We start from the raw sequence: 17,331 nt of genomic DNA, 5'->3' as shown, positions 1-17,331 counted from the left end.
AGTTTCTTGACGGAACAGCTGCATCCCATATGTAGCCTACCTCTGTAATGTGAAAACCTTCAAAAGCATGTCTGTTGACTCTGAGTGTTTCAAGGTTGTCCAAACAAATCCTGGCTAATGATTTCCCATGGAAAACACAGCAGTTTGTAAGGTTTGAGGGCATGAAACCCAAGTGTGTAAGCTGTTTTCGCACTGTCCCTCATGTTACAGCTGAAATACTTTTAATGCAGTACATTTAATCTCCTTTAACATTGGATTAGTGTTCTCAGGAAACCGCTACGGTAATGAGATTAAGGTTGAAGGAATGAAAGTCACTTATACCAGGGGATGGAATGAGCTAAAGGGGGCTGGGGCATTTTTCCTTTAAAATGTAAAAAGTGAGACCTTCTCCTTTGCCTGAAATCAAGGCTTCCATTAGGGGTGATATTGTTGATGAAAAGATAATAATTTTGCTTTTGACTATAAGACAAAAGGTTTGCTGAACAGGATAAAGAGATAAAGATACTGTTTTTTAATTTCATACTTAGCGCTGTTAAATTGAATGTTTCTCATTGGTTTATAACAGCAGACAATTAGATGGTTGTCATGGTAGAGTGCCTTCTTGATTAATGCTTGTTTCAGAGATTATTCTTCCTTGTCCTCCATTCAAGGTTATAGAGGACAGCTATGGATCCACATAATGACAGGCAGCTATGCTATGTACATTACGTACAGTAAATCATTTAGCAGAAATACCCCTTCAATGAAAATTGTGGCATTATTTTCTCACCATAATGCTGTTCCAAACCTGTATGATTAAAGATAAGGATTTCCTGATCAGGTTTTTCTGCCCCATCCAATCAGGGTTAATTGAATACTAAGTATCTGCCGATAGTTTGTCCTGATACGATACTTGTATTTTCATAGTGCTTAGTGCAAAAAAACTTCAAATACATTAAAGTTATTTAAATTAGTTTGATACGCAGGGAGTTCCTTAGGGATATATATACTGTGTGTCAGTGGTGGAGCTAGAGTTTTATCCAGGGGGTGGCCAAGACTAATTCAGGGGGTCCATAGACCATGAGAGAAAATCAGTGTATTACCCCAACCTGGCATAAAAAAGCATGAATAAATCCTATGATTGCATACTTCATTTAACCCAACATTATTTAAATATGTAACTTCAAATGTCAGGTTAAGGATACACAGGGCAACTTTTGGAGCAGTTTTGCTGGGCAACATTTTTTAGCAGTGTTTTTTACGCACTTTCCTATTGAGAATAGGTAACAAATTTCTATCTGGATAATTTAGATCAGTCATGGGCGCCTCACCTGATTTCCCATTGACAGCAGCATTGCCCAAAAACTTGCCCGTGTATCATCAGTATTAACTTATTTCTCTTATTTAACCAGCGGTTGGAACAAAATATCTAACTTTACCTTGTGAGCTACAGGAAATTTTGTAAATGTTGTTCATTCAACTTCAACTTACTTCAAACAGGGCTGACAACTTTTGAGTTCAGCCTGGAGTGAGTATTATTCAGGAATAATTAACTATCTTGCAATTAAGTATGTTATTTTTTCTCAATTATTCTAAACTAAACTACACAGGGAACCATATTGTTGAGGTTAAAAGTAACAACTGATTTGTATGTATTATACCATATTTTTACAATAATGTTATATCTTTATATTATTAATTATAACGAAAAGAGCGATTACATGAGTAAATAATAAACTAAATTTTTATTATGTTGCAATGTTAAAAGAGCAATTGCGTGTGAATAAGTGTTGTAGTACTTGTTTAAGTCATGCTTCCAGCTGAAAATATATAGAAATAATAAAAAATTCCTTAAGAAATACCCCTTATAACTATCCTCTCATGTCCATTGCTGTCATCATAGCCTTAACATTCCTTCTGATTTGAGTGATCCATTTCTATCAAGCTTTAACACGTGAATTCTTGCTAAATATACAGTTATATTATGGGCCTTTGGCATGAACAACACATTCATGATGAAGCGGTGGTGGAGCACTCTTGGAGCGAGTGAAAACCACGAAACCAGAAATCACACTGCTCTGCTCACATACTCTGCTACAAACATACCTGTGCTACTTATGACCAGTTTTGTGGTCCTGGGTCAAATTTTTTTATGCATATTCAAAGAGAGAGTGACCACAAATGTACCTAAAAAGCCCTAATTATGACAACATTTTCATGTGTTGTGACTTGCATTTGGTCAATATAACCTCACTCTCCACTAAGTGTCTGTCTTCAATAGACCTCCAGCATTTCATATTTAATAATCGCTGCTGAGTGAGAACACTTCCATTCATGGAACAAAGGGTGAGAAGAGGGGAGAGGAGAGGAGTGGAGTTGCTCTTTATTAATGAGGAAGCAGAGGGTGACTTTGGCAGGGAGAAAGGTAATTTCACACCTTTCACCTCCTGACATGAAAATACAGACCAATACTCGCTCAATTAAAAGAAACAGGAGTGGGCAGAATGGAAATAATCCAAAAAAAGACCCACTCATCCTGGATGGTCAAGCTGGTGCAAAATAATACTCTTTAGTCAACCGTTGCAATATATAATTGACAAGAAATGATGACAATAATCTGTCTGAAGCTGTTTGAGTTTCTTGTGCATATGTAGGAGAATATCAACATCATAAGGGCTGTATCCAGTGGTATAGTTAAAGCTATTTTTACACATTTCTATGCAGGCATGTGGGTGTGGTGTTCAATGCCACTTTGTGGCTTTGTGTGCATGTGAGATTGGTGGCTGGGTTCACACAAATAATCATGCTTTAACACATTTATTTATGCATTGTAAGCATTCTAAACTAAACATATAACACTACACATACAGTACATAATAAATGCATAATCCTGCTGGTGAAAATTTATTGTGAATGGATGTTGGATGTTTATCCAGGAACAAGTCCTTCTTGTTTAAATCAAGTTAAGTGATGTACCTGACAAAAAAATCTGTATCTATCTATCTATCTATCTATCTATCTATCTATCTATCTATCCATCCATCCATCCATCCATCCATCCATCCATCCATCCATCCATCCATCCATCCATCCATCCATCCATCCATCCATCCATCCATCCATCCATCCATCCATCCATCCATCCATTCATGCAAATCACCTTTCCTAATAATGTGCTAGTAAGCAAGTTCTGCGGCTAAAGTAAACAGTCTCTCAGAGAACTGCATTAAGACACTAAAGAATCAACATTTGTGAAAAAATTTTTTTGTAAGTTTGAAGAATTGCATGCCTTACAGACAGATAGAATTGTCCATAAAATTATAGTACAACAAACAGAACAATATGGACAGATGGACGGACAGACGGACGGATGGAATTACACAATGGCAGAACAATAGATAGAATGACCAATCGGTAGAACTAACAAATGTAAATAGAGATGGATGGATGGAATGTTAAAATCACAGACAGATCAAACAACAGACATACAGACAGACAGACATAGATAGATAATAGATGGATGGATGGATGGTTGGAAACATTGGTGGAACTCACTCAGGGCGGGTCTGAGGTAAAACGCCAGTGTCAGTCAACAATTGTGGGAGCGGCCTTGGCCTGTGTGACGTCACACAGGCAGGAATCTGAGAATGGCTTGATTTGAGAAAGGGGTAATGATTTTAGGAGATTATATATATATAAAAACATTATAGGGTGGTTGTGTGCACACACTGCCAAGACACATTTATGTTCATACAACATGTAAAAGTCAATTTTGCATCCGATGACCCCTTTAAAAACTTTAAACCTTTTTCAAAACTTTCATAGAAAAGCTTTATCAATGCATTTTTCTAATTTTGCCATGAAAAACTTTGCTTTTCTAGTCATAAAGTACAATCATACAAGAGTTTTTTTTTTTTACATTTCACTTAATTTGAATTCTATTATTTTCTTTACATTTGCATTTTATTTGGACTTGCACACAGAATACTCAGATTCATGTTGATTAAAGTGGATCACGATCACAACCACATGCTTTTGTGATTATGATACTTTGATGATACTTTTTTTTTATTTTGACCTGTAATAAATATATATCATTTATACATAGCCGCATTTTAGATGAGATTATATGCGGCGTCTGGCTTCCTATGCTGTCATAAAGCAGTTGCGACTGCTGTTATTTGGAGCAACATGCATTACAAGCAATAACATCTCTAACAGTCCAAGCAAATGTCATATAATATAGTAAAAACTCAGTATGTGTGTTTTATAAAAATAAGTCTACTCAAACAACACCATATGCTGTAATCATCAATCATCTTTTCCTGCTAGGCTAAACAATGTTCTACATTTTGGTCGACTTAGATCCCATCATACGGCTTTGCCAATCTGTCCGCTGTTGAAAGATTAATATTTCATCTTTCTGCCAAGAAGAGAGCGTTTCTGACAACCTTCATTTACTGTAACACTTATCATTTTGTAGCAATGCTGCGATAATGGCAGCACTGAAGTGTAGCTGTTCTCTCTCTTCATCTCTGTCTGGGATAGGCAGGGAGAATTAGGTCCTCATGTAGTCATTGCAGAGAGGCAGAATGGTCATGCCAAAAGTGATTATGAGATGGTTGAGGTGGCGCATTCTGGGACCGGGGAGGCCTATGGGAAACAGAGCCCATGCTTATTCTGCAGGTCTACAGATGGATTGTCCTCGACGTTGCTAAAACAAGCTCTGTCTCCCTGCTTTAGTCACTCAATTAATGCTTATGTGTGCCTATCACTTTCCTTGCACAACACACACACTGAATAGCTTTTCATACACACATTTGCTCATAGTCTGTAACTTCTTTTTCTTTATCTACCTTTCCCTCCATATCCTGTGACATTCTTCTATTATTGCATGAAAGGAGTCTGCCAAGTTATGGTCATTATTTTATACAGGCTAATCCTATTCTGCCTACAGGGATTTGCATTTCTCAGGAACTAGCAGGATTTTATACCAGCTTATGTTAGTTAGCCTTTGTTTGATAGAGGTTGCTGGGGTTTCTCAAGTAATACAGCACTTATTTGTGAGCCAGGAGAGCCTGTACGTATGAAATGGAATGCTGATTGAATTGGCTTCAGAGCATTGCTGTGGTTGTGGAACGTGAGCGCATCCATAAATAAATGTTTAGAGCTTCTTAATGCTTTGAAATGAAACATACTTGGGTGTTATGGCAAAACATTAAAAATAAGCAAAGAATAACTTTTTTTAAAAGGTATGTGTAATGTGAAATATGTTTATTGGCATTGGTCTGTGAATAGATATCTATAGACATCTAAGACATTAAAATGCTTCGCTTTTTTCGAATATTCGAATGGCAGAAATGTATGGTAAAAATCAAGCAGTTAGATAATAACGTAATCAAACAGACAGTGACCAGTATTAAAGCAATGATTATATGGTGTGATCAAACTTGTAGCAAAATTTGGAAGTTTTGTCTGTTGTCTAAGGGTTGGCATCACCTGAGGTCTTTTGAGGAGTTGGCATCATCTCTTCTCAGGTTTTCGGTCATCTCAGGTCTTTGTAAGAACTGGATTCAGACTGAAGCTTGTGTGATTCCTAGTTACCACAGGATCCCAATCCCGTGGAAGAAACCGAGAAGGAAAGAGAGAAAATTAGCATAGCTGCTGCTCCAATTAAGCAAAAAATAGTGTTCAACCCAAGCAAAAGAATGTTAATGTGCATTTTATCAGATGTAACTCCTTGCAATACCTTTATTTTTTAACTCTGCAAAGGTGCAATGTTTTGAAACGATGAAACCAGATGACCACAAACAAACCATTTAGGTCAGTCACTAATGCTGGGTTTATTACATACACATATCACAGACACACACATGTACACACAGACCTCTCAGGGTTGGCCTGATTCCCTGCTTGTTTTCATGCCAAAATGAGCAGCTAAGCCACAGGATGCTGAAGAGGAAAGGAACAGGGGAGAACTGTGTAGAAACTGAGTAGATTATAAAGACAGATATTGAGTGTGCGTGTGAAAGAGAGAATGGTTGTTTGTTTATGTAGTCAGTTGTGCTTGTAAAGTCAATTTAGGTAAAGAATGTAGGACTTTTTCACAATATTATGGATCAGAATCTGTTTGAAAGTGGTTTTAACCAGTTTCATCATGCTGGTCCAAGCTGTTTTCTGCTGATTAATGTTTATGATTAAAGTTTGATGCTTCTTTAGCTGTTGGACTACCATAGCCATGATGTTCACCATCAAAACTAGGCTGTTAAAACTGGTTGGCCAACATGGTTGATTTAGGTGGTCATTCCTGCTGGTGAAGTTAGTTTAGTTAATGTCAAAGCAGTTTTTCTGAACTCTGCTGCTCAAAAGTGGCACTATCTGAAGGGACAAATACATCAATAGTCTTGCATCAAACTCATGAAAGTAAACATGGAAAGTCATCTTATGTGTGTTCATATAGGGTATTTGTGTGGGGGAAGGAATCTGTGTACACATGCATCTGATAATAGTGATCAAGCAATTAGTTTCTTATGCAAATTTCAGCAACGAACCTTCTGAGTAAATTCATGTTACCTCTAGGTGACCTTGCAGTTGCTAAAAGCTTTCAGCTGATTCCAGAACTAATGGAATGGAAAAGCCTTTTCTTGTGCCTTCTCTCTTTTTTCCTGTGAAAACGTCTTGATCTGTCCCCTACAGAGGCTCCAAAATCCATTTACAGGTATTTCAGTGCTTGAAGAAGATTGTCATGATCTCATCCATACTAAACTCAGGCCTATTAGCCAGGGAGGGATACACATGTCAAATACAGTGGCTGTACAACGTGCATGAGAATCATCATCTTTTATGGAACTTCATAAATGTAATATAAGGTACATCTGAGCTAAAGTTCCCTTAAGAATTTTTTTCTCTGGTGGATTTGTATTATATATAACTTAAGTTAAACATACACTACTGTTTGGTGTCAGTAAGATTTTTTTAGTACTTAAAAATGAATATTTAAAAAATCCAGCAGCTAAGCATTATATTGTTAGTGACAATAGGTCTTTATATTTCTAATAAATGATGTACTCTTGAACAGTGTATTTACCAAAGATTCCTGGGGGAAAAAATGTATCACGGCTTCCACAAAAATATTAGGCAACACTGTTTTCAACCTCGATAATAATAAGAAATGCTTATTGAGCACCATGTCAGTATATTAGAATGATTTCTGAAGGATTATAGAATAAGTGCAGCTCAAAAACATTGGTAACACTTTCTATGAAGCCCTTATTTATAATACATTATAAGGGTGTTCTTAAGGCATTATAATGAATGCATAATGCATTATATATATATAAAAAACTTATAACAAACTCATGAATATTCATAATAACAGTTTTAATATATTATAATATTTACTTAAATGTGGTTTTAGCTTTTAAGAGAATGATGATTTATAACACAATGAACACATTGCATCCACTTTTACAATGGAATATATTTCACATAGTTATAATGTGTTATATGTCTCATATCTTGCCATTTTTCTTATGCTACTTTGCTTAAAGCGGTCAAAGACCACTTATAAATAGTAATAATAAAAATAATAAATTATCTCAAATAGTCATAAGATCAGATATCAGACCTGTATAAACAGTCTTTAACTAATCTGCAGAGGTTTTAATTAGGCTAAACAGTGGGGAAATGAAGCTCTAATCTACATTAAGAAATCTACATCTTTTTAAGAAACAGTCGAGCAAGATAGTTAGGATTCCTTAAAGGAGTTATGTACATTTATATGATCAAAACTTAATGTTCACTCTAAAAAACACTGGGTTTAAAACAACACAATTTATGTTATTTTTAACCCAAGGGCTATGTAAGTATAGAACAGAACACATTTTGGGTTAGTTTTACATATATATATAAAATATATACATAAAATGCATGCACACAGTTGAATGGTAAAAATCTAACTCTTTAACAGTGCAGTTAAACTAAATGTAAAAAGCTAAAATAACCTAAACATTAACAACACTGAAATATATATTTTTACCTGCATCTGGCTGATAGATCACGCATGATTTATGGATGGCTGCAATACGATGATAAAACAATTATCGATTCATCTTTTGTTTTAATACAGATTTTCTTTTTTCTTACTGACTATTAAAGTAGAGTATCTGGATTGACCCATAATGAATTTACTTCCAAGATTTTATTAATGAAAAAATGGAAGTGATTTGGCAAGTCAGCAACAAGGTTATTAAGAACCAATGGGAAATGAAACATGTGCATGTAGCAGCATACTTGTAGTAAATTAATACAGACTTAAGCATATTCTGTAATATGGTTTCTCATATTTGTTGCATTTCCACAAATTTTAGTTTGGCTTGACACAACTTGCATATAGTGTGGCTCTTGTCCAGGGTCTTTCCCCCTTTTTAGCTACAGCAATAGTGGGATGATTTTGTCCATATTAGGAATTTCCTGCACGTCATAAGTTATTACTTCTGCTGAGCTGGTTTGGACTTTCTGTGCGAGAGCACCCTCCAGATTCGAGTATGAATGAAACATGCACTACATGAAGGTGTTTAGAGCTCGGTAATGTTCACAACATCTTGTTTGGGATATTAATAAATTGTCCGGTCATACATTGATGGTCATACATCTTGTTTCTTCGCCCATGTGCACACACATCCAAAGCTCGCACACTGAAAAAGTGATTTTAAATGCATCTGATTGACAGATAAATCATGGCTGATCTATCAGCCAGATGCAGGTTACAATGCATGCGCTCATTTTTTAGTTGTTGTTAATGTTGAGGTTATTTTAGGTTATTGTACTTTAAGTTTAACTGCACTGTTGTGAATGAAGGGCGCTCTTCCACCCTCAATACCCATGGCTGAAGTGCCCTTGAGCAATGTACTGATCCCCCGGTTGGTCCCCGGGCGCTGAATATAGCTGCTCACAGCTCCAGGTGTGTGTTCACAGTGTGTTCACTACTCACTGCTGCATTTGTGTGCACTTGGATGGGTTAAATGCATCTATTCATCTATCTGTCTGTCTTTCTGTCAGTCTGTCTGTCTGTCTGTCTGTCTGTCTGTCTGTCTGTCTATCTATCTATATACAATGTAAAAGTACTGTAACCAAACTATTTGTAATTAGTTACTTGTAGTTGTAGTATTAGTTGCACGTGTCTGCAGCGCGTTGCGGCTCTGACGCGGCCATCGGAGCTGATCGCGGCCACTCTAGTCAATGCTTGTGTTTACACCATCCACGCAGCACATTTCTGAAGCCCGCCTGCAACTGCACAAAAAACTTTCACTACAAGTGAAGGCAGCAGCCACGCAGCGATTCTACCGCTTGCCGTGTGCCGAGTGAAAGGACTTTAACCCTGTGAGTTGGCAACGGTGTGAGTTGACAACAGGTAGAGAACAGAACAAAACTTTTTCAGAGCCATAATGCACCACAGACACATGCAGTGTAAATAAGGGTTAATTTATGCCATTGTGTCCATTGCCTTCTGAACTACCAATGTAAAATGTTCATTTTATACGTGCTGTGCTAAGATGAGCTTATATAGCACATATCTGGGGTCTCACCCTCGCCACAGGTTTCCGTCCTGTCAGTCTTCGAGCTCTTCAACTGAGAGGAGAAACATGATGGACAGCTTAGAGGATTCCATCTGTCTGACTGCTTTGCTCAGACTGACACCTTTTCACACGGGTGACAGGTGGTGTATCAGCACTGTGGTGGTGTGTGTGTTTGTCTGTGCATTATTTCAGTAAATACGGTGGGGGTGTTATGTAATTTCGGCAGGGCTGGATTTAATTATCATATGTAAAAAAAAGAAGCGCAGAAGTGTGTGCTGAAGCTGACAGGCCCTGGGGTGATGGGATAGCCACAACTGTGGTTTGAGTCAGAAATACAGAGAATATCTAGACAACAATGCTAAAGAAAAGTGTGCTTGAATGTGTCACAGTGTGTGTACGATTATGAGAAAAGGAAACATGGATGTTCCCATCTGGTTGCCCCTGTAGGGAGTTTGTTATTGTAGGGGTTAGTGGAACAGGATTTGAGAGGGGCGTCCCAACATTTTTTTTTTTCTCGTCTGTGAGTCTTTCAGAAGAGATTAATCCTGGAGTCCAACACATTCGAGTTCAGATAACAAGGCCATGAGCATGCATGTTTGGCCTCCAAAGTCCCCAGCCTTTCAACAGAACAGAAGCTACAGTACAACTGTGAATATTTGGATTGCAAAATGATGGGTTTCTGACATCTGGATTTAGTTATGAAGATGAAGAAAAAGAGCAGGTAATTTCTAATAATTCATTATTTTTTATTGTTATTAAAATTAGAAAAAATATGTTTATAAAAAAGAATACATTTTATTTATTTAAAATAAGGTTTTAAAAATTTAAGTTAATGCAAGTCATTAAAATGGTAATTTTAAAGTCATATAAAAAAAAAATAGCACTAACCTTGATGGGCCATTTAGCTTCTGGAACATTTAAATCTACTGTTAAATATCATGCCTGCAAAATAATAATAATAAATAAAATACAATTATTTCCAACCTTTGTTTTTTACCAAATAATAGTTTGAGAATTTAATGTTATCCGATGTCCCAGATTTTGTTTTATTTTATTTATTTATTTTTCCTTTGGTTTTTTTTTCTGTCTACATGCCCAAATTCTCCATAACAATACCTGTTGGCACAGATCCCATATAGACGGTGAGATATTTCCAACAAGGAGCAAAGCTGTTCTTTGATTCTCAGGGGGCAAATCCTGAGGACAAATCTTAATTACAACACAAGGTTTTGGCAGCTCTCTGCTGTGACTGGAGATCCCTGCGAATCATGTCAGCACTCACGAACAAGATGAGAAAGAGAAAACAAGTGTATGAGAAGTTTATGAGGTCTCTTTAACTACTAATTGTTTTGAATGTATGCTGAATTTTATGATATCTTATATAGCTTCCCTGGTTATCACATTAAAAACACACACAGAAATACACTAGAGACTAAACCGATTACGTTCTTCACATCTAAGCAGAATTACTGAGGTATCACGCCTAGGGATCCCAGATGGGTTTGATATAGTTTGGCTGGTACTTCCCAAACTATTTTATTCTCTCTTTTGCTTGACAACTAATATAAGCACATTTGGCTCTATTAACCCTTATGTTCTTTTGATTGTGTGTTGTTAACATTGGGCTTTATTAAGAGACCCAAACGCTGTATGCATGGAAATAATAGTAATTTTGCAATGAACCTTTATTTTTCCTTTAAATTCCTTTCCTTTCCTCTGACCAGGACTATTATAGGGTTATTATATACTAAAACCAAAACCAAACAAAAATATCACTTTAAATGAAATAAACATTAATTTAAAAATATATATATATATTTTATTTTATGCAGTTTAACTTTAGCATTAAATTAAAACTTAAGCATTAAATACTTAACATATTTAAAAAGAAATAGACATTGAAAAAATTACTGAAAATGTAACTGAAATGAAAATGAAAAAATGAAAAAGACTATAAAAATAAAAAATAATGCAAAGTATTAATAAAAACTATCTCAATCACTCAAAATAACATCCTCTGACTAATCAAACCCAGTAGCAGATATTATTGAAGATTTAACTTTTCTGTTTAGGTTTGTAATATGTATTTTATACAGTATTTATTGTTTCTGGTCAGTTTGACACTTTATTGGTACCAATGAGTGAATATTAACATGTGAACAATTGTTGCATTTATTAGAGATGCATGAAATATCGCCACTATTTATCTATATATGTCTATATTGCATATAATTTTGCACGCTTGATACTGCCTATTTTTACATTTATCTAATGCTCATGTGTTTTCAACTATTTATTTAAATGTAATCTCAGTGTAATTTACAAAAAAATGTACATACAGTACTTATTTTTATGTTTTTTTAAATACTTGTTTATAATTTTGTGATGCCATTTAAAAAAAAATATACAATAATACTATTGGTATATGTTTTTGTTGTTGTTGTTGTTGTTTTTATGCTTTGATGTTAACACATCCCATATTTGTTCATGTGTGATTACTGAGATCTCTGAAACTGATCTTTGAAAATAAGTAATGCAACATTCCAATTTAGTTGATTAGTTTAATAAGATTAGAACGGACTGGGAAGCATTAATCCAATTCTTAAATGTTAAGTATGTTTTTTGAGCAATTAAAATGGCCTTAGGGTCTCTAAGACCTCAAACAGAAAAGGTTAATGCATTGCTTTTGACCTACTCCAGAGCGGAGAACTGTTCTCACAGCAGTTCTGTCAGAATGCATTGAGTTCAGTCAGATCTTCATTATCCATGTTCATGTTGGCGTAACGATGTGTGAATGTGGGTGGTCAGTGATGCACATTCATGGGGTTTTCCCTGTTAAAACGAAACCACGGTATCACCTCCCTCTCTGCCTCAGGCTAGCTTTTCATAAGAGTAATGGTGGACCGTAGGAAATCTGGTTATGGGGTAAGTGCCTGTGTAACCACTCACTGTTTTTGAGGTGCGTACACAGATGGTGCTGCTGTTGTGTTGAAATAAAGCAAGCAAACAGACAGTGTGTTAATTTGGTAAATGCTGGACCTGTAATACCCCTGAATAGTGAAAAGTAAAAAAAAAAGTCCTTAATGGCATGTTTCTCATAATATTGCTAAAGCATCATTACACATGACAAAAGCACTGACAAGAATAGAACAATAAAATAATAATATCAGTGACTTTAAAAAGGTGCCAATAATACATAATGATAATTTACTTAAAATATTTAAAAAGTGAAACATAAACCAAGGGACCAGTTCATAAAGCTCTGATTGGTGAACAATTGGTGAATAAGTAATTCTGTTAAAAAAGGACTAAAGTATAATAAAGCACTACCTCCTGGTGCTGCACTGTATAAATATGACTGGTCTAATGTGTACTTTGGTTATTTTTGGTTTGGGATTTACTGGTCTCTTAAGTGGAAGCATGAAGCTGACATTTCTACCTCTAGTGATTTCTGCAACTTACACCTGTTGTGTTTTTCCCCAGGCACAGAAATCATGGATAGAAAGAGCTTTCAGCAAGAGAGAATGTGTGCACATTATTGTAAGCACCAAAGACCCCCATAGGTGAGTAGCACCACTACTGCTGTAGTCTTTGCAAAATATGCATTTTAATCACACACATTTAAACCATATTTAGGTATAACTAAATGTGCTTGTACTATTAATGAAAGATAAATTATTATTCATTAGTGCGGACTTGTTTAAATCTGTTAGAGAATCTAAAGATAGTCACACTGAATGTAGAAGTAGACACTTATAAAAGATAGCTTGCCTCTTTTACATACAATTTTTAAGAATTTGTTAGTTTTACTGTAATTAATCTGGCACTGAAATGCAAATCTCAAAGCTTTTCTAAAACTTGAAATCCTCAAATAATGTCTATTTTTCACTCTTAAAAACAAAGGTTTCAAAAGGGGGTTTTCACAGCGATTCCAAGAACAAGTTTTGGTTTCCCAAAAAACCTTTCAGTGAACAGTTCTTAAAAGAACAGTGATTTCTTAGTGTGAAGAACATTTAAACAATCTAAAGGACCTTTTTCCACAATAAAGAACCTTTTGTGGAATTAAAAGGTTCCATGGCTGGTAATGTTTCTTTGTCAAACCATTGATGCCAATAAAGAACCTTTATTTTTAAGAGTGTAGAACACTTGTTGACTGCCTTGACTTCTGATTTAAGGTGCATTCACTTAATTTCACAATGGTTGTGTCTTCTGTTGCAGGTGCTGTTGTGGCCGTCTAATTGGTCAACATGTTGGCCTGCCCCCCAGCATCTCATCCAATCAGAATGAGAAGTCGGAGCGTGTGCCAAAGAATGACGGCTTGTCAGAGAAGTGGTCCATCAGCAAGCACACCCAGCTCAGTCCCACTGACGCCTTTGGAACCATTGAGTTCCAGGGAGGTGGACATTCCAACAAAGCAATGGTACACCTATTCAATCTCTTATTAACAACCGTATGATTCTGATGATAACTCTACAAAATATTACAATATTTGAACTCTAATCAAATATTCATGAACCTTTTAGAATTAAATTCCTTTTGTGAGGCATTTATTAATGTCTGTAGATCATGCAAGCTTTGAAATAATATGCATTTTACTTCCTTAAAGTGATGTATGACATTTTAGATGATGTGCAGTAAGACAAAATGTAGGGTGGGAACTGATTTCATTCATTGGAAATGTATTGGATAATAATAAGTGGACATTGCATACCAGACATTTGGCTTTTATTTAACATTACACAAGTGTCATCAGTGGTATAAAAGGAAGGGCAAATCTGGCTTTATTTTGATTGATTCCAAAGCCTGTTCCAAATGCGGCTACTGCATGGCTGCTACTGCAGAAAATTCAGCTTTACCATCACAGGAATAAATGACATTTTATTATATATTAAAATAAGTTGTAATTATAGCTCACAATATTACTTCTTCCCTGTATTTTTGATTAAAAAAAGCCTTGTTAAGCATTAAATACTTCTTTTAAACTCCAAACTATATTGCAACATCTTAGATGTGTACTCTTAAAGAATGTCTCAAGATAATTTTGTTTTTATGTTTTGTCAGTATGTACGAGTGTCTTACGACACTAAGCCAGACTTACTGCTGCATCTGATGACAAAGGAGTGGCAACTAGAGCTTCCCAAACTGCTCATCTCTGTTCACGGAGGACTTCAGAACTTCGAGCTGCAGCCCAAACTCAAGCAAGTCTTCGGGAAGGGTCTCATCAAGGCAGCCATGACCACAGGGGCCTGGATCTTCACTGGAGGAGTTAATACTGGTGTGTATTCATCTATTTTTCAGTTTAATTAAGATTCTAATTAGATTACTTTTATTAAGAGGTTGAGCAAACCTAGTGAAGGCTGATGCTATCTAAACTTCTACAGAAGATCAAGTCTAACTGTGTGCTATCACAATGTCCTTGATGCATTGTGTGAAACTGTATCTCTCACACTGAGAATCTGTTATCTCTTCCATTATACTCCCTTCTGTCACCCCAGGAGTCATAAGGCATGTTGGTGATGCTCTAAAAGACCACGCTTCCAAATCGAGAGGGAAGATCTGTACTATCGGTATTGCCCCCTGGGGGATTGTGGAGAACCAGGAAGACCTGGTGGGCAAAGATGTAAGTGGCTTGACTTTAATAACTAGAGCTCTTTTAGTATAGTTTGTTTTTCTAAATGACCAATAAGACCTTGTTTGGTTCAAGTCAGGGCATATTTTACAAAATGTAGTTTTGTTAAATAATGATATATTCAAATTGATATATTCATTGAATTCCTTATTTACAAGAGTGACTCTCCAGATCACAATGGAATGATTTTCATGTTGTCTCTGCATGAATTCTGTGTCATGTAGAAATCTATAAATAATTTATATGTGAGCCACTACACACATCTACTCAGTTTCACCTCAGCTTGTCCATGTGTCTCTGGGGACTTGTGCACAACTGAGACACAGGGATAGAATCATTCTTTATTTATAACCACTGATTTCTATCCCCCCTCATTCATACATGATTTTGGCTCTTTCTCTCTTGCTTCCGAGACCCCACTCACCCCCACCCCTCTCTAGTCTGGTCTGGTCTGGTCAATGTTTTAAACACAATGTTGTGACATTTCTATTTCTAGGTTGCTGATCAAATAAGTAAAACTGAGTGCGTGACTCTTTATACAGACAATTCTCTGGGTCATTCTCAAATCATGCTGGAGAACAGAACCATCAGGTTTTATACAAACTTGTAGAGTTTCAGTGCTTTTTTTTTTTTTTTTATCTGCCGATCTATGATAACTGAATGCGCTTTTTGTAGCACTTTCACCTTTGTTTAATTTTTCTTGTCCTGAACATCCCCGATCAGCATCTTTTTACTTTTATTCAGGTGGTCCGGCCGTACCAGACGATGTCTAACCCTCTTAGTAAGCTAACAGTACTCAACAGCCTACACTCCCACTTCATTTTGGCTGATAATGGCACCACCGGAAAGTATGGAGCAGAAGTCAAACTGCGCAGACAGCTAGAGAAGCACATCTCTCTACAAAAGATCAACACACGTGAGTACATATGCAGATAATTAGAGATGCTAATGTTAATGTGATTACTCCAAACTGCAAATTCTTTTAAAGAGAGGTTATAATAGTCTAATATCCTCAGTCACTATTTCTAGGTTCTGTTGTGCTGATCTTCAAAAGCCCACAGAGGAGTTTCTCTATAGATTCCTTTCAGAGATGCACAGATCAGTTTGTGGCTCAACGTCAAAATGCTACACGAGTTGCAAGATTCAGAGTTGACTGCACTGAGAGCACTGAGAGCACAAAGCCCTCTTCAACTGCACTCTGCCAGATAATATCCATACAGTCCATTTACTCGCATAAATATATCAAATACACGTCAGCTGAAGAAACACATTCGGATTAGGGCCAATGAAAATGCAGTAAATCTTGAACACACTCAAAAAGAATGCCCCTGTTTTGTTTGTTCTCATGTGGATCATTTAGGGTCATTGAAAAGTGCATTTATACACAGACTGCTTATGGCCTACTCATGCAGACTTTGATTAGCTGTTATAAGATTTCTCTCCTGCGCCTGTATATATGCTCGATTAAAACATAACATTATCTGTCATTTGAGAAATGCTGTCATTATCAAAGGGAAATGTATAGAAACATCTCTTTGAAATTAAATTGCCGTTTAGGCTTGCTTTCTGTAGCAATAATAATGCAACATTAATTATAGCAGGCTAATAGTGTTGAGTTGTGTGAATAAGGCATAATCGTTATTGTGCCTAATTCATATTACATAGAAAGCGTAAAATAAAAACCGAAAAGAATAAAAATGAGTTAATCACAGCATGAGAATGTTTCAGCACATAAAGCAACTGGTTAAACTGGATTGTGGCAGAAATGCAGGGAGCTATTAAACCAAATTATAGTAAATATAGTGACATGCAGGGTGCGATTTGCCGGGGGGGATGCGTGGGATTTCCCCCTTTCTGGTCAATGTATCCCTGCCTCTGCTTAATTATTTTTATCCCCGGTGGGGATAAATTTATCCTCCCCTCAAAATGATCAGTGCTACTACACTAGTGGCGAGACGGATCACAAAACTTATCACGGATCCGTGGTTTGATTAAAGTCAATGTTATTTTAAAATGTGCTACTTTGGCTGCCGCGCAGCCTGTCTGTATTCACCACTCTGCAGACTTGCTCAATGTCCCGCCCACGGTGCTATCTGATTGGTTATACCTCACGAGTAATAGCCTATCAACACTTGATAGACAGTT

General features: G+C 36.3%; 1 protein-coding gene across 5 annotated transcripts in view; it reads left to right on the top strand.

Moving 5' to 3' along the window:
• Positions 1-17,331, top strand: part of trpm3 (transient receptor potential cation channel, subfamily M, member 3) — a 116,926-nt gene that overhangs the window by 57,414 nt on the left and 42,181 nt on the right. For all 5 annotated transcript variants that reach the window (XM_059550916.1, XM_059550912.1, XM_059550911.1 and 2 more), the window contains exons 2-6: positions 13,041-13,120; positions 13,776-13,977; positions 14,619-14,832; positions 15,053-15,177; positions 15,931-16,102. In XM_059550916.1, coding sequence (XP_059406899.1) covers positions 13,041-13,120; positions 13,776-13,977; positions 14,619-14,832; positions 15,053-15,177; positions 15,931-16,102 — 793 coding nt within the window. The remainder of the gene's footprint in view (positions 1-13,040; positions 13,121-13,775; positions 13,978-14,618; positions 14,833-15,052; positions 15,178-15,930; positions 16,103-17,331) is intronic.

This window comes from Carassius carassius, chromosome 5 (genome assembly GCF_963082965.1).
Source record: "Carassius carassius chromosome 5, fCarCar2.1, whole genome shotgun sequence".
Lineage (NCBI taxonomy): Eukaryota > Metazoa > Chordata > Actinopteri > Cypriniformes > Cyprinidae > Carassius > Carassius carassius.
Note: the sequence above shows the minus strand (reverse complement) of the source record. Positions and strands in the feature narration are given on the sequence as shown.